At 27.2% G+C, this 18,185-nt stretch overlaps 4 protein-coding genes across 6 annotated transcripts; 1 reads left to right on the top strand and 3 right to left on the bottom strand.

The window, feature by feature from the left end:
• LOC127071485 (putative fatty acyl-CoA reductase CG5065) lies at positions 1–7,882 on the bottom strand. Of its 2 annotated transcripts, XM_051010780.1 has the most exons (10): positions 7,405–7,882; positions 6,127–6,279; positions 5,497–5,706; positions 5,178–5,375; positions 4,274–4,470; positions 3,594–3,703; positions 2,426–2,624; positions 1,941–2,180; positions 1,182–1,439; positions 1–966 (listed from the first exon to the last, which is right to left on the bottom strand). In XM_051010780.1, exons 3-10 carry the CDS (start codon positions 5,692–5,694, stop codon positions 819–821), a joined length of 1,548 nt encoding a protein of 515 aa, XP_050866737.1. In that variant the 5' UTR covers positions 5,695–5,706; positions 6,127–6,279; positions 7,405–7,882; the 3' UTR covers positions 1–818. The 2 variants fall into 2 exon arrangements, with proteins under 2 accessions (XP_050866737.1, XP_050866736.1); XM_051010779.1 differs by lacking the exon at positions 6,127–6,279 and having other exon boundaries at positions 7,405–7,875.
• A 4,540-nt stretch (positions 7,883–12,422) lies between these two features.
• LOC127071489 (biogenesis of lysosome-related organelles complex 1 subunit 4) lies at positions 12,423–14,368 on the top strand. The gene is made up of 4 exons (XM_051010784.1): positions 12,423–12,756; positions 12,835–12,906; positions 13,002–13,223; positions 13,288–14,368. The coding sequence occupies exons 1-4, from the start codon at positions 12,673–12,675 to the stop codon at positions 13,381–13,383; spliced, it is 474 nt and encodes a 157-aa protein (XP_050866741.1). The 5' UTR covers positions 12,423–12,672; the 3' UTR covers positions 13,384–14,368.
• Positions 14,369–14,373: 5 nt separating this feature from the next.
• On the bottom strand, positions 14,374–16,005 carry LOC127071486 (uncharacterized). The gene is made up of 3 exons (XM_051010781.1): positions 15,400–16,005; positions 15,061–15,298; positions 14,374–14,935 (listed from the first exon to the last, which is right to left on the bottom strand). The coding sequence occupies exons 1-3, from the start codon at positions 15,730–15,732 to the stop codon at positions 14,736–14,738; spliced, it is 771 nt and encodes a 256-aa protein (XP_050866738.1). The 5' UTR covers positions 15,733–16,005; the 3' UTR covers positions 14,374–14,735.
• On the bottom strand, positions 14,802–18,165 carry LOC127071488 (transcription initiation factor TFIID subunit 11). 2 transcript variants are annotated; one of them, XR_007785076.1, is made up of 6 exons: positions 17,785–18,165; positions 17,440–17,705; positions 17,269–17,356; positions 17,097–17,193; positions 16,174–17,023; positions 14,802–14,929 (listed from the first exon to the last, which is right to left on the bottom strand). XR_007785076.1 is itself a non-coding variant. In XM_051010783.1 (5 exons), the coding sequence occupies exons 1-5, from the start codon at positions 17,926–17,928 to the stop codon at positions 16,890–16,892; spliced, it is 729 nt and encodes a 242-aa protein (XP_050866740.1). In that variant the 5' UTR covers positions 17,929–18,165; the 3' UTR covers positions 16,084–16,889. The 2 variants fall into 2 exon arrangements, 1 of the variants encoding a protein (XP_050866740.1); XM_051010783.1 differs by lacking the exon at positions 14,802–14,929 and having other exon boundaries at positions 16,084–17,023.
• Positions 18,166–18,185: the final 20 nt, after the last annotated feature.

The following is an 18,185-nucleotide window of genomic DNA, read 5'->3' as shown; positions in this document are numbered from 1 at the left end:
TATATCTATTAACGCAATATCTTTCCAATGAATCCTTTATTCCACTTGAATGATACAAAAGTTATATATAGTAATTATATATTCATGTAAACACATTTATATATCGGTATTAAAAAGTATAAAAGCATAAAAAATTGTATATATGTTTATATCACATGATCCCTATATAATTTTTTTTTTATTTATTGTCTTGTTCTATTTTTCGATTGGTTCCTCTCTCTCTCTCTCTCTCTCTCTCTCTCTCTGATATATTCTTTTTTTCTTTACTTTGATGTACGTAGGCGTATCTATATTTGGCGTGGTATCTAAGATCCACTTATTTAACGAACTTCAACTCAAATAAAACTTCAACTTAAAGAAGTAAACACAAACGATCATTTCATTTAAAAGATTCTTTCCTTCCTATTTTTTCTTTCTTCCTTTATTTTCCCTTTTTCTTTTTTCTTAACCAAAAAAAAAAAAAACAAAGAAAAAACCACCAACGCACCAAAACCCAATAGTTTCTCGTATCAAAAATATTTGTGACGTACAAATGAAATATATTAGGGTATATATCGAAGTAAAAATAATAAAAAAAAAAGAAAGAAAGAAAAAAATACAAATAGAGATGGAAAAAATCGAAAGATAGATAGAAATTAAAAAAAAAGAAAGATTTGAAAGTGTACAGAATTAATCCGTCTTTTATCGATAGTAAGTAACATGGACTACTAGTTCAACCAATAGTACTACTTCAAACAAATCAAATATACAATATAATAAAACGATACAAAGCGACTCCAAATGATTTCTTTTTCTTTTTTCTTCTTAATATGATCCTTTTAAATAACATTATCCATCAGTGGCAGCATCTTGATCTTGTCTGTGACATAATCGAAAGAAACTCGAGCAAACTCAAATTGCTTGTATATAAAATATAATATGCCGAAGTAGAATAGGTATACCGTTGTGATGTGAATGATGTACATTCTAAAAAAAAAAGAGCAGAAATATAAATGAAGAATAAAAATAATAAAAGAAAAACGAGAGAAAAATGAATGAGAATGAGAGAGGAAGAGAGAAACGATTATAGAAGAAAAAAAAAGAAGAAAAAAGGAAAAAGAGAAACAGCTGGATATATTACGAATGAGAGGATAGGAGATAAAAAATGAAAAAAAATTTTCTTTTGTATCGATGATACTTGCATCCTTTGATGTATACGTGCTCTCGGTAAAGAAGAGAGATCTTCTTTCATACAATATTGCCTTGCACCCAATATAATAAACTTTATATAATCTAACACGTCGACGTTCGCTGTATCAAGCTGAAATAATTCTTTATCCTTCGGACTCATGTCACCCCATAAGATCAATAGATTCGTATTATGAAAGATCCATTCTCGCGTGGTAAAATATTGCAGGAGATCGAGGCCGTCCGAAATTTTTTTTTGAATACGTACCATGCTGTAAAGAAAAGAAAGGACAGAAAAAAAATAAACAGATAAATAACAAATTAAAAAAAAAACGATTAACGAGATCTATATAATAACATTACATTGATTGGTATATATATATATATATATATATATATATATATATATATATATATACACGTTAATGTTAATTTTAATTATTATATATTATACAAGTCATTTATTGATTATTATATAAATTAAACTTTCAACCTGTATTGCAATGAGAAGATATTAAATTGTATTATTATCAGACTGATTTGAATATCATTGATACGTGTAATTTCTCTCTCCCTCTCTCTCTCTCTCTCTCTCTCTCTCTCTCTTTCTTTCTAAAAATGTTTATGAACCAACATTAAACTTTCTTTCCTTTTTTTTTTTACGACTGGTCAACGCTTCGCAAAAAACATCAAACATATTATTAAAGCTGTGTCCCTGTTTTGTTGTTTTTTTAGATTGTATTGTACATCGACAAAAGACAAACATTACTTACAATCTTTTTTGACAAAATATTAGCATCAGAAAGTCAATTAGGTAAGCCGGTATAAGGTGAAAGAACAAGACAAAAACATTATGAATGAATTTGCTGTTCCGTATGTTGCCGTCCGGATACCAAATCTGTCCTTCGAAAGGATAATCGTAAGCAATGCTTCTTCCCCTCTCTAAAACTTGACCCCATGTCATTCGTTCGATACTACTCTGAGTAATATTGTAAACCGGACAATTTTTCGGCCTGTGTAAAATAAAAACAATAATCATTGTTATTTCATTTGTTGCAATAATCTCGATATCAAACAATGCCTTTACGATATCAAATTAATCGATCCTTTATTTGACGCTTGTGCTCGTAACGTAAAGGGAATATTTTGAAAAAAAAAAAAAAAAAAATCGTGTATCATCGATGAATTATTTATCGTATGCATATATGTGCATAACTGTTTTTAAAAACTGAATTTAATGTACATATGTACTACTTACTTGTTCCGATCTGTACCTATCTTATATGCGATCGCGATCAACGCATTAATGGCCCAGTCAACGGGTATAACTTCGGCATGACAATTAGGGTTGCAATGCATCGACCTAATTACACCTTTCCCAGCACCAATAACGATACCTGTCGGCCCGTTCAAATTATCCACCCAACCTGGCAAAGGTTCACTGAGAGCCGGTAAAACTGTAAGCATCGTTGTCCCTTTAATTTGATCTAACGTGTCAACCTTTCATTTTTTTTTTTTTTTTTACATTTAACATCAGATTTTTAAGAGAACCCATCAATCTGACAAATTTCAGAAATTAATTTCGTACAAAAGAAAAGTGTATTCAATATCATGACAATGTTTCCGTAAAAAATTTTAGTCTCTTTTTTAGGAAGCTTTATTATACTATAGGTCAATATCCATAAATCTAGTGTAAAAAAAAAAAAAGAAAAAATAACAGAAAGAAAAAAGCTAGCGAAAACAAAAGCGGATTTTGTAACGAAGGAAAAAATATCGTGAAAGAGGATAACTCTGACAATGTTCGATCGTTCTCGAAGATCTTGAAAAATGACATATATACATATTTATATACATACATACATATATATATGCACATACATATATATATATAAAACCAGAAACGCAAATATATCATCTCTATAAGAAGATGTATAGTTACATAACTATAATTCATCTCTATAACTTCATCTCTATTCATTTCTATTCATGACACGTGCATATGAATGCATTTTTAAAGCGTTCGTTGTTATACAAGAAGAATACAAAAATCTTTAAAATATATAACGAAAACTCAAATCTATATATATATATATATATATATATATACGAGGCTTTTCAAAGTGTATCATGTATCCGTTTATCAATAATTTTTGCTCGAGTACGCGTGAAGGTATATATATATAATATATATATATATATATTAACATATTATATGCATATATACATATATAATGTAAATGTCGAAGGATCGATCGATCTGCACAAGGCTGTCTTTATAATACACGATCGAAATGATCAAATAACCTTTCCTTTACTGGTATCGTCCTTTATCAAAATTCTTCTTATAAGATAGCAGGTCAAACTCTCTCTCTAAGCTCGTGAGATCGCTTGGAAAATCGTTAGTATTAAATATTAATTATATTTACCAATGGAAGGTCTTGTTATGACAACTGGTATATGAGGAAACTCGTCAGCCACCAATTTCTCCGTCAAACGTTTCGAGTACGTATAAGTATTCGGATGAGGAGCTATCAATCTACGATCGTAAAATTACGAAATAAGGACATTACAAATAACGACATTATAATAAATCTTATTCTATTTGACATGTTAATGATTAAAAAAAAAAAAAAGAATACCTACAAGCAAACGTAAATAGGTCGATGTAATCCCTTCTCTATTTATAACTATTTAAAAATATGATGTAATAATAATAATATCTAAATATATACTCTTGACTCTAGTTCTCCTTCGAGAAGAAAACATTATTCTATCCACGTTTATAGCGTACCGATATGATAATTATTTATATATAATATCTAATTAATGTATTCAAAAAAAAGTGTTAATTACTTAAATATAATTATAACGGGTTAGTATAATTATAATCTACAAGTATTAACGTAGTACAAATATTATTTTCACTATAAGAAATGCTAGATTATGCAATTACTAAGTATCTTCAATAAAAAAATATAGACTAGTTTATTCATTCATTACTTATTTAGAGAGAGAGAGAAAGAAAGAGAGAGAGAGAGAGATAGTAAATTTGAAATGAGATCAATGTTAAAACTGATCTGAACAGTCTATTGATTTAATTAATTACTTAGACGTGACGAGATTGATAGCGTCGTCTTCCATCCATTGAACAAATCTTATGACGTCCTGAGGATCATCTGGTGAATCGTAAACTCGTTCACCGAGCTCTATTTGATCGACATGACAGAAAGCCGTACTCAGGTGCAAAAATGCCTCCAGCTTCTTCATAGTCTTGCTCAGCTCCAATACTCTCTTTGTGCCGACCTTGAAGAGTAAACTCAATGTCGTTCAACCCCTGAGTAATTAAAGAATCCGCAAGCTTTTTGAATTATTTGGAATCTATATATATACACCGGACTACGTCTCTTCCAAGATCATATTTTTATATAAAGATTCTTGTTTTCTTATTGGTTAGAAGGAAGAAAAAATAATAAGTGAAAAAGAAAGAAGAAAAAAAGAAAAAGAAAGCAATGATAACCGTGAAATCGTTAATACCCCATAATACCATGTGATATACTATTTGATGACATACATTTATATTTTAAATGTACATTAATATACAAAGGTTAATATTTCTTAATCATACGTTATTATTATTAAGTCAGCGTAACATAGCTCAATTAGTATGTTTTTATATATACATATATATACATATATATATAAATATATATATATATATATATATATATATATATATGTATGTATGTATGTATACACATTGTACGAGTGATTTCATTTTCTCTCCAGAAAATTAAATGTTAGTTAATAAAATAAAGATTAATGTTTGCTAATTACATATCTCAAACTTATTAGAGTCTATAATAGCTTATATTACAGGATAATTGTTGGTTATTATAATGTTTCGTAGAGACATTTTTAGAGAAAAATTTGATTATGCAGGATTAAAAAAAAAAGAGAGAGAAAAAAGAGAGAAGAAAGAAAAAGCGTATTTGTAAAGTCGATCGATTTACCGTGTTCGATTCGATAGCATCCTTCAATTTAGCCTCTAATCTAACCGCGGCTGCTAGATTAAAGACGATGTGAGTTTCATTAATTAGATGCTCCCGTTGTTCATCGGTGATACCGAGGTTGTTCAATGAGATGTCTCCAACTATCGGTATCACTTTTTTTATTACTTCTGGCTTTTGTTTTCGCACTCTTATGAACAACTGAAATAATACATTCCTTTTAAAAGAAATCTTTTTAATAGAAGAACCTAAGTATTTTTTAAAATAAAGAAATAAAAAATAAATAAAAAAAAATTATAAACATTCGTAAATTAAAACCCACTGGTAACTTGAACATCTCGTCGATACGCAAATCAGGATTGCGACCTTTTTTGGATCTTATTAGCATATAGATTTTATCAAGATCGCTACAGGTATAAAGCAATTTTTCAATAAGAACTTTTCCCATGAAACCGGACCCTCCAGTAATAAATATGGTCTTGCCTTTATAAAACGATTGTATCTCGCTAGGTTCTTCCATGATTTCTCTTTTCTATAACAGACGATAGTAAATAATAATTATTTTATATCACATTATTTTCTGATAATTAATTAGATATAAATCGCACGATCTTACAGACTCTGTTCGATCAACGTGATCGATAACGTTTCAAAAATATTATCGCGAGAGTTTACTTTCACAACTTACATTCATACAGGATATTTTGAAAGTATAAAAAAATCCTTGAATCTCCAAATGTTTTCAAGAGACGCGACGATTACAAAGAAATACGAGTTTTTGCATAATTTTTTTTCGAGGATAAGTACAAAAAAAAAATAAAAAAGAAAGAAAAATTCATTCATGTTAAATCTTATGCTATTTTAATTTCGACTGGGGATCTTTAAAAACGATAGCAACGAGTGCAACAGTGTTTCACTGAGAAGGTCTAACAGTAAATAGGTGAAAGTATACCTTGAAAGTCAAGAAGGAGACTGGTTCTGTGTATGAGTTAAATCGAATGAACGATCTTTAATACCTCGTGTATTACATTCACCGATAAATTTTTTTTCTTTTAATTGACTAATAAATATTTAACGTTGAAAAAATTTCCATTCTATTTTATATCTAAACAAGAATAAAAGAAGATTCCATTATGAATGATATCATTCGATACTACATTATTAAATTATACTATCTAATAATATTAAATAAAAAGTTTATATTATACTATTATACTGTACATCATTTCAAGATATTTAATTATTCGATAGTTAATTATTCCCAGTTATCGTGATCACATAATCCTGATAATATTTCGATCAAGATTAATATTCAAATAATGAAATAAAAATTCAAACATCGTTTTTGTCCCTTTCTTCCTTTGTTAATTAATCCGTTTCGTGATACTAATTTCTAATTATCCTCGAAAATTCCTCGCACGATCAGAATCGTCAATTTCACGATAATAAACAAAATCAACACTGTATAGGTCGATCGTATATCTCAATTTTAATGGTGTATGGGTATCAGTGTATACTACATGTTGACTACGTGCTTATAATCCATAAACGACACCGTGAATGACAACGTCGACGTATCAATAGATTTATGATATATACACACGCTTTACGAATGGATATTTAAATCCACTTTTGACGGGAAGAAAATAAACAACAAGATCCTATAAATCTGTTTGTAAAAAAAAATAAAAAAAAAAAATATGAAACATCTGAATTGTTTGACATCCTATACAACATTAAAATATCTTTTTAATTTCTTCGTACAAACGTTCGAACACGATCCTATTTTAAGATTTTAAAACAATTTTTAAACTTTTTCTCGTCACGCGAATACTTTACGTATTACCATTAAAACTACAAAACACACAATCTTCATGATTATAAATATATTAACTAACGATAGATCATCGTTGTAAGTAAATAAAATTATAGTCCTGTAAATCATGTGATTTTAACTTCACGATGTACAGAGATAAAAAATAAAAACTAAATAAATAAATAAATAAATGATGGAAACAAAGTTGCAGAAAAAAATATAACGATGTATTGTAAAGAGTACAATCGGTCAGAATTACATTTGTTTGTAATGTTTTAATAGAAGTACATCGTGAAATCTAATATTCATTAACGATAAGATTATTACATTTTATTGTAGAAAGAACGTTCTCTTTATTTCACAGATATGCACGCACACGCCCACACGCTTATTACTTGCATTCGACTTTCTTACCTTCTGCAACAAGTTTCCTTAACGAGATAAGAAAAAGTATTTTCTCCGATACGAAATTATACTCGATCTTAAAAAAAAAATTACACGTGAAACGATTTCACATTAGCCTTCGACTTCTGTTGACGAGCGTGGAACAGCGAACGATGCAGAGTTCACGAGCTCACTGAGCTCCTGAGTAGACTCCAGTAAACTTATGTATGTATAGTACTATATCGTTTTTACAAGCTGAATACATACATACACACACACGCATGCATGCATGCATGCATGCATGTACGTAAGCTTAACTTCTCCCCGTATGCTGAAATAATTCTTCGTAGAAAGATATTAAAAATCTACAACGTATCACTCCGCTTTTTCTTTCATTTTTTTCTTTATTTGTTTATGCATTAATTTCTTCTTTATTACTTTTGTACATCTTTTATGAAGAGCAACTTATCTTCTCATCGGAATTAGATACAACATAGATTTTAAAAAATAATCTATTGTTAAGAAAAAGAAAAAGAAAGAAATTTGCTTTATCATTGATGTTAAACGTTTAATTGCTTTTCATAATCGATCAATTTACACTTATATTACGCAATCGATTTAAAATAAAAATAAAAAAAAGAACATTCTAAGAAAATAATGAAAGAAGTTGGAAATACATAATTGTACTTATTCGCAAAAGCAAATTTTTTTTCTGTCCTTTCCCTTTTTTTTGGTTAACGAGCCTGAAAAAGTTAATATGAGTAAATAGATATGTAATGAAATTGAAGAGAAAAAATAATTTAATACGTTCTCCTTCGATGCCGTGTATTTTTCAATTCTAATTGACCTCCGTAAGCTTATTGCTAAAGTAGAAAGCCGAGAGTATCGTATGCAATAAGTTGTAACTCTATATACATTAGATATATATACATACATATATATATATGTATATGTATATGTATATATGTACTTTGAAAATATTACAAAACATTACATCTTCTTCTTCTTCTTTCTTTTTCTTTTCTTCTTCTTCTTCTTCCTTTTTTTTTTAATAAAAAAAATAATATTTCGAGATCCATTGAAATTCCATTAGAAAAGTTATTAGAATTGCAAAATTTGATGTTATGTAAATCCCGAATAAACGAACGAATTTCATTGCTCCACTTACTTTCGAAATATATCTTAGCATCGAAATATATATATATACAGACAAAGTACAAATCGTAGTTAGATATACTTTTATTTCCTCTCACCTAGATAACTTCAAATTGACTTTACGTTACAAGGTATACAATTTCGACTTTACAAATAAGACGTTACGTAAGTACAGTAATCAAAGTGTCACGGAAGAATATTTAATATTCAACCTACTTATTTAGTTCTTCCGAACGATAATTATTTTTATGATTACCAGAATTTCTAACGAAATTGAAGAAACATTGTATCTATATAAGAAAATCAATGAATAATGATCAATGAATCTAAATATCGAAAGCATCTTTAACTCTCTCTCCCTCTCTTTCTTTTCGTTTATTTCTCACTATCTCTTGATTTCTCTCTTCCTCTGATCTTTCTGGAATGTATTACGCGAGCTACATCTCGTAAGACGACGATACATCGACGCTAAAAGAATACTATAGATTATTAGTATACTTCAAATATTTATACAAATAATTTTGTAAAAAGAAAAAAGAACAAACAAAAAGATTTAAAAAAAATATTGAAAAAAGATTGAAAAACTCAAACAAAAATCTGTGTCATTTACATATTTAAAAAATATACGTGTCCATATTATTTATTTGAAACAGTACTTTCAACGTATAAAAATAAATATAAATTTATCGTAACGCGTTTTATATACATTACTAGTAGTAATTTACTTTCTATAAATAAATAGTCAATCGTACTCTATAAAAATTTATTATCCATGTCGGTGAAACTATTCAACGAGAAAAAATCAGTATTTTGTCAAACATCAATTCACGTATATATACATATAATACGTGTACTTATCCTTTACGTTAACTGTTAACAATGAAGGAGTTAATATTTATTCAGCTCATTTACCTGCATCAAACTTATGCCATGAAATAAGTTAAATATACCAAAGGAAATTCTGAATTCGAAGAAAATCATTAGATTTCTCTCGACGATATATTTAACTACAATTTAAATTATTACGAAGAAACATGAATACGGAAAATATGATCGGTCATCGTTATCGTTAAACCACATTTTCTATTACCGGACAAACAAACGTTCCCTTTCACTTTATTGTTAATCTCTTTCGTCTGACCATTGCATGCGCAAGAAAAAGGTAAAAACGAGAAGAATAAAAAAAAAAGTGACGATAACGCGCGTCAGATCAGACCTTTTTCTCGATTTATTCTAGCATTACCACTACGCTTTTTATAGCAATAAAAAATGTTCAAATAAATGAATGTTTCTATTCTTGTTATGTTTTCGAATTTTTCTTTTTTTTCTTTTTCTTATATATATATATATATATCTGTCTGTCTTAGACATACATTTTAAATATTCAATGAGCTAAGAATACATGATTATCATCGTCGATTATCATTGTCTGTCGATCGACAATATCGATCAATTGCGTTATAATGACGTTCGATCTCATAAAAAACACAAATGCCGTTTTTATTGCATCATTGCATAATATACTTAACTCATTAAATCGTCGTAAGTTTTATTATTCTATATATTTAACTAACTCATTAATACATCGTAAGTTTTGTCATACGAAATTTAATTTCTTCGTTGAATCGTGTATGTTATCTGATATTATATTACGAAATATAATTCACAGCACAATCGTAAACAAATAAAAAAATCTACGTGTTAAAATCACAAGCGATAAGTATTACATAATTACGTAATACAACATAAATAAATACCAATGTAATAAAAATATATTAATCAAAAATAGAAGTAAATAACAAACATACAAGCATTTATTAAAAGATCAATTAAACGTTAAGACTCTGAATAATTATATAATAAAAAAAAAGCTATTGTCACGATATTATCCATTGACCGATAGAAAAAGAATATACTCGACGACATCGATCGGAAGAAATATACAAAAAAAAACTGCTAACGGCATCGTAAAAGATATTTTCTAAGGTATTAAAAACATTCAGAAGAAAATTGATTATAACGAATATCAACGAATATCAAACTGATTACATTCTTAATATTAAGTTCTTTTACTATTTTTTAAGAGAAGATTTTTCGATGCTTTTATATGTATACAAAAAGAATGAAAAAATAAATAAATTATATTATGTAATACGTGCGTGTTTGTGTGTGTGTGATAAAAAAAAAACAACAAAACAAAAAAAAAACAAAAAAAAAGAAATGTGCAATTTATTGAAACGCGACAAAATAATAATCCAAAATAGATAAAATGCATTATATTCAACGTATATATACGTATATACACACACACATATATATATATATATATGTATATGTATATGTATGTATATACACATATAGTGCGAATAGAAACTCACGATAGAAAGGATTTCTATCGTAAATCTCGTATATATTTTTCTTCTTTTCTTTTTTGACATCGTGCTCGTGACCATGCAAGTGAATTTTTCATAGCGTTTCTATTCTACACTTACGTCCTACCGTTTCCGAGATTCACAAACTTTCGCTTATGGTCTCGCCAAATTAAAAGAGTTTTATACAATGTTCAGGATCGTCGATTAACTAAATTCTCGTTATAACTTCACTTGCTATTATGTATACTTAACTAACTCATTAAATCATCGTAAGTTTTATTATTCTATATACTTAACTAACTCATTAAACCATCGTAAGTTTTGTCATACGAAATTTAATTTCTTCGTTGAATCGTGTATGTTATCTGATATTATATTATGAAATATAATTCACAGCACAGAGACACCCACGCAACAGAATATTTGGATCAATAAATTTCAATTGAATAATTCATATAAAATAATTAATTTAATAATTTAGTAATTAATAAAAAATTATAGATCGTTCTCGAAGTAAATTTCTAATGATCGTTAAAACGCGTGTCGAAATTTCTTAAATAAATTGTAGAAAGATTAAACGCGTAATTGTTCATACTTTTTCTAACATAAGTGATGATTATTCATGAAATTATATAATGATCGATCGAATATATTCAGTCTGTAATATCTAAATCTCGCACAAGAAAGGAAAACATGATTTAACGATCGATAATCCCATAAAATGTAAGCTTCGTTATCCTCTTACGTCATTGCAAATCGTATTTCATTGCCGTTGAATCCTTGCAATCGAAGTTCACGCTGTCAAATATAAAAATCTTTTTATCATAGATAAAGTATATACTTTATCGATGATCATTCAACTCGTGTTAACTTCGCGTGAAATATCGTAAATATACGATTTTATTTACAATCACCATGATTCGAACTACGAGTCACGTCAAAAATTATAATTATATTAAATTATTCATACCACGTAAAATTTTCATATGACATTTTTTAACTAATAAATTTCCAACTAATAAATGTTTTATATACATATGCATATATGAAATTGTATATCAATGAAAATGCAAAGTAATTATAAGAGAAGGGGTAGGTTAAAGGATTAGACATAGAGACATATTAGAAAACACAGGATCGTTGCAAAGTGAAAGGGAGAAATGTTGAAACATTCGGAATGCCGTCTCGAAAGTACCTAAAAATCTCTTAAGAGAGAAATGAGAAAACGTTAAAAAATAATATAGATTAACTTACGACTATCGACGAAGAAATATGATAACTATATATTTTAAAAACGATTTACTTATTATTTTATATTATACTTGATATAAAGCTTGTAAAATATTTCATTTTTATTACGTATATCTATGTACGTATATAAGTATGTGAGAAGGTTATTTGATTTAATAATATATTTTTGTATTATCCTGTTACGCAAAAAGAAAGAATTAAAAAGAAAAGGAAATATTCAAATTCCCGCTCGATTAAAGTATGTCATTAACATTTGTCAAAGCGCAGGCGCATTGAGATCGAAGTAAAATTGGCTCTAATGATATTTTATATTGAAAAAAAAAGAAAAAAGAATATATATATATATATGCATTATAACTTAAAAACTCTAAATGTTTCTTTGCTCTATAAAAATTGCACGATCAATGATATTTGTCATTTGAAAGCGCGTATATTGGCACTGTGTTAACGTCAATAATAGTGTGTAGAGATTTCAACTTTATATATTTCGTATCATTATTATTTTGAAATTTCGGAACACATGTCTTCCTCGCATAACGAAAATATGATAGAAGAACTAGCAAAGGATTATGCCGATTATGCGAAAGTCAACTTGTCTGTTAAGGCGAGCAATACGTTTTATAACCTTTAAATCATGTAAACGTATACATATGCCTAATTTGAAGTTCTTTCTTTATTTCAGATGAAACAATTTCATGAAACAATAGAAGATGTCATGATACGTTTGGAAGAATTTCAATCCATTGTTGGAATGGTTAGGATCAGATAAAATTAATCTTTTTCGTTGTTAATGATCTAGTCGATATTAAACGTATCTTGGTTATCTATAATATTATTTTTTGTTGTAAGGTCCAAGCAGAAAGTTCAGAATGTATGAATGAACACATTCCAAGGATACGACATATGCGGAAGGAATTAGTAACGCTTTGTAGAAAAATAGACGCACTTGAACACGTCCTTATAGCTGCTAATGTAAGTTTGACAGCTTTAGAAACAGCTGTTGACACTGCAGAAGCTGAATTAGGTGTTACTGACAGATTTTTTGGTATTCTTAATCCATTATCTTTTTTTGTAAGTATAAATTGTATTCATTTGACAAATAAGATTTTACTATTTACACAGAATTTTATTACAGAAAAAATCTCAGGAATCTGTGATAGGAAACAAACAACAGCAAGCATTTGAACCTCCAACAATTTACAGAACAGAAGATTTTTTCAATACGGAGTAAAATAATGTCTTCCATGACCGAACGATTCTAAATTTAAACTTTTTAAAAAACAATTAGAAAAATTTACTATAATACAAACTTTGGATATAAAATTTTTTTCAGAGTATATAATTTACAATCAATTCCATAGCCAAATTTTGATATTTATATTTTTCTGTTTTTCTTACATATTCGCTATAGGAAAACTATAAAATGTATAACAATACCTTATTGTATTTATTAATATCTATTTATTGTGTGTAATGTTATTATTTTATATTATTATTATTGATATTATTTCTGTTATTACTGTCTTTTGATTAATCAAACATAATAAGCTTTATCTTAAGAACTTCTCTGTTTTGTATAATTTAATTATACGAATCATATTTTTTCTAAAATCTTACTCTCGACGATAGAAAAATTTTAGGTTATCTATATATTCTTCCAATAGAGAATTAAAATATTATAAGAAAAAAATATTCTTTGTTCATTGAAAGTTCTTATACATGACGTATTAAAAAAAAAAATTAGTAGTAAACAACATATAATAAGATAAAATAAATATAGCCTATCGACGTTTTCATTTTGATAGTAAACGATAGAAAATTCTATAATCCAATAATGAAATTTACAAGCAGTAATGTCATTGGAAAGAACTTGAATGACTAATAATAGATAATTTATAAAATTATAGTTACTTACACCTATTCTTGGATGAATACAGACATTGATTAGAAATGAATAGAACCTTCTCTTACATTCCTCGCGAAATCCGTGCTATAAATTCGATGTTAAGCTATGACTGTGTCCAAACTTTTCAATGATCGACACTGGATAATCGATCTGAAAACTTAAAACATAAAACAAGTTAATTAGACCTTATAGATTAACATGTATTAATTAAAATATTTCATTAATTAGATTACAATAAATATATAATAATAATAATAATTATTATTATTCATACTATGGAAATGATGTAAATAAATGGTATTAATACGTATACTATTTTACATTATTACAAATAACCTTTATTTTCTTTCTTCCTATTGGTACCTGCAAAAAATTTGAACATCGTTTGTTCCATATATTTTGTATATAAAATTATGACAATGTATAGTTTCTTATGTAATTAAAATTTCCTATACATATACATTTAGAATTTGTATATTATTTAATAGTTATTATGGGCATATCGCTAGTTTTATTATAACGATCATCATCAAAAGTATCATTAAGTATAAATACAAAAATTACAAAATAATACAAATTTTAATATGTTCAACAAATGATAAACATAAGATAACTTTTTAACTTGTTAAATTGTAAACATCTAATTACACACTTGATTATTTTGCTTTTAAGTTTTGTTAAAGCTTAATGCCCAGCCAACTTAAGAAACCTTTATCACATGGTCTAAGATGACAAGTCTTTATTTGTGCTTTTTTTAACCCTTTTATGCAATCATCCGTTATACAATGACGCCAACGAACTTGTTGTCCACATCCACACGTTACACTGCAAGGACTCCACGCGCCCCAATCATCCCAATCATCCAAATCATCTGTATCTAAAATAAGAAATATATGAAAAACCTTTGAATATTCTTTTTCACATAAAACAAAAAAAAAAGTAAATGCAACAACACAATAGTAAATATATCATTTATATGATTCTTTCATTAATTTATATTACATTCTTTGCTAGCTTCTTCATCATCTTCAGAATCACTCTGTTTTCTTTGCCTTAAATGAAAATATTCAGATGTTGTTGCTTTCACGTGTCTTTTCGAATTTTTTTTAAATGTAGAAAGATATTCAGAAATATCTTGTTGACCATAAATAAGTAACTTTCGTTGATGATATTTCTCAGGTGGACGAATGTATTTTTGTAGAGTATAGAAATGTTTTGATTTTAATTTAAAAGGAATCATCTATATTTTAGAGTATTTTATGTTAACAATATTACTTTCTGTTTTATTGTTAATAAAGTCAATATTTGTAAAGTAAAATACTATTCTTTATGAGAGCTTACTTTTTGTCTATGAAAAAATGTAAATTGATTTGTTAACGAATGAGTAGACCTTCGTAACGTATAATTGTCTTTGATACAGACATTAATGTTCTTATATATTTTAGGTATACATTTCTTCCAAAATTTAATATCATCGAATCTATTTAACGTAAGTTTATCATCTATACCCTGTAATATTACACAACCGAAACAATGCGTCAACAATAACGCAAAGAGCACTCGCATATCATGTTTCGTTCGTTCGTGCGATGTATTCGCGACTAAACATTCTATAAAAGTTGTAAGTTGTAAGTATAATAGGTTACAAGCGTGAAACAAACAATCATATGACATTATAATATTTCAATGAGTTAATTATAGAGAGAAGTTATCTGCAAAAATCAAATCACTCGAATGTTTTCTATATATTGTCGACTTATATATTATATATTCTATGTATATATATATATATATATATATATATATATATATATATATTATTTTAAATACAATATTAAATATAAATATTTCTATGTCCAGCTATAACAAAAGAAATAAAAGAGAGATCGTAATTTTACTATACAATAACATTATTTAATACAAGCTAACCTAATACATATATTAAATACATGATAAATCTTACGAATATTTTATCATTTTTACGTTATATGATTTCTTGGGTATAAAAATATTTTATATACATGATTAAGTAACAATTATATCTATTTTTAAGAACACACGTTTGTCTTAACAAGAAATATTTATATATTGTTTAAAAGAATATTAAAATATTACACGTTCACTTCTACGTCCGTTCACCACCACTCCTTCGTAGCGTATGGTTATGTTATCTGACTTAAGCGACAGCTACGGACGAAATGCGAACTACAACTGCGCACGAAAATACTATCCCCACTACACGACCCCACTACTAGCATCGATGTATAAGTTTATATAGGTTATACCACGTTACTGCGTAATCAAATACTCGAATGTATGAAAAAAATTTTTCTACGTAAAATTATATTTCTCAGAAGATAAATTAATTTGTTATATATCGTATATAATATATTATTAAATTAAATATTAAATATCAAAGTTGTTTTATATTTAACGCGTATTATAAGTTGTGTAATATTACATATATACACTTTATATCGTTAGAACAAATATACATATAAAATTAAAAAGCTTTATTTTTATGTATGAACTATTCTAAAAAAAAAAAGAAAAAAAAAAAGAAAAAAAGTCATTTATTGATACAAATTTTTGCGGAGTAAATAAAGCTTTGTTCTTCAAAATCTGTCAAGAATTTTTTTTTGCATTCATTATTGGTGCAAAAAAATATTAAAACCATTGTAAAACCATTATAAAACTTGTCATGAATAGCCTTGAACAGGCAAATTCAATAATAGATATTATCATTATTATATTATAATCGATATTATACACAATTTCAATCAACAAAATATTTCTTTTATCACAACTATAAGGGAGAAATAATATATTATCTATAATCTAAAAAATGCTTTATGTGCACGTCCATTTGGAATTTGACCTTGAAGTCTTAATCTACGAACTGCTTCTCTTAAATGTTTGGGTAGTAATGGTCCTGTTTCTCCATTAGCTTCCATTACATCTAAAGCTACAATAATTTAATTTAATTATTAAATGAAATTATTATTTGTAAACGTTATTTATAAGATTAATAATTTTACCTTCTTCTACAATTTCCCCAACAAATACTTTAGCAATACCCGACATTGCAATCACAACATTTTGCGATACAGAACAACCTGTTATAGTTTGCATAATCTAAGATATAAAAAAGAATATATTATATTTGATATTATTACAGAATACTATTGTTTTATAATTTTTTATATTTACCCTCTTTATTGCTGCTTTTGGAAATGCAGCTCGCCTATACATTTCATATCTATCTAATTGATCTTCAGTAAAATTAGAGACAAGTACTCTGAAAAATAAAATTAAAAAAAAATGCTATAATAGTATGGATAATGTTACATATCTGTAATATAAAACAACAAATATATTTACTGCATTTTCTCCCTTTCCTCTTCTTCTAACTCTTTTTTACTTTTTTCTTTACTTTCCCTTCTTTCTTTAATACTAGTATGATTAACACGAGGTAACATAATGTCATTGCCAAAAATATCTTCTGTACTTTGTTCTTCTTCTTTATTTTCAATTTCAATTTCATGTTTTACTATTTCCAATTGATCATCCATCGTCATACATATAGAATTAGAACCTATTTCTTCTGTATCTGATTGAGATTGAGAACTCATAGTATCCAGTTCTCCCTAAGATAAATATATTGATCGTAACACATAGATTCGCTGAACTTATATATTATATTATAACCTATCAATAATAATTTACCTTTATTGGTAAACCATCTATGTCCATATTTTCGATATCCTTGGATGTAGAATTTTGTGAAATACTAAATTTTTCATCTTTATCATCTATTTCCACATGCTCACTTTCATTTCCAGAATCTTCTTTACCAAATAGGTTATCCATTTTTTAATATACCGTAATTGTATCGAAAAAAGTTTAAGAATATCTGATAAATTCACTTAGAACAAATTAAAATGTATTTATTAAAAACGTTAGATTTTACGTAGCATAGAAATTAAACACTTTTTCACTCACAACGTTTATCTATTAAAAATGTTAACCATAATAAAACTTATACGCGTACAAGTTTGTTTATACGTCAAATAGTTCAAAAATTTGAACCGATTCAAACTAAGGAAATGAAATTTATGTCATAAATA

This window comes from Vespula vulgaris, chromosome 22 (genome assembly GCF_905475345.1).
Source record: "Vespula vulgaris chromosome 22, iyVesVulg1.1, whole genome shotgun sequence".
NCBI classification, from domain to species: domain Eukaryota; kingdom Metazoa; phylum Arthropoda; class Insecta; order Hymenoptera; family Vespidae; genus Vespula; species Vespula vulgaris.
The sequence above is the reverse complement of the archived record's forward strand: the minus strand, read 5'-3'. Positions and strand labels throughout refer to the sequence as shown.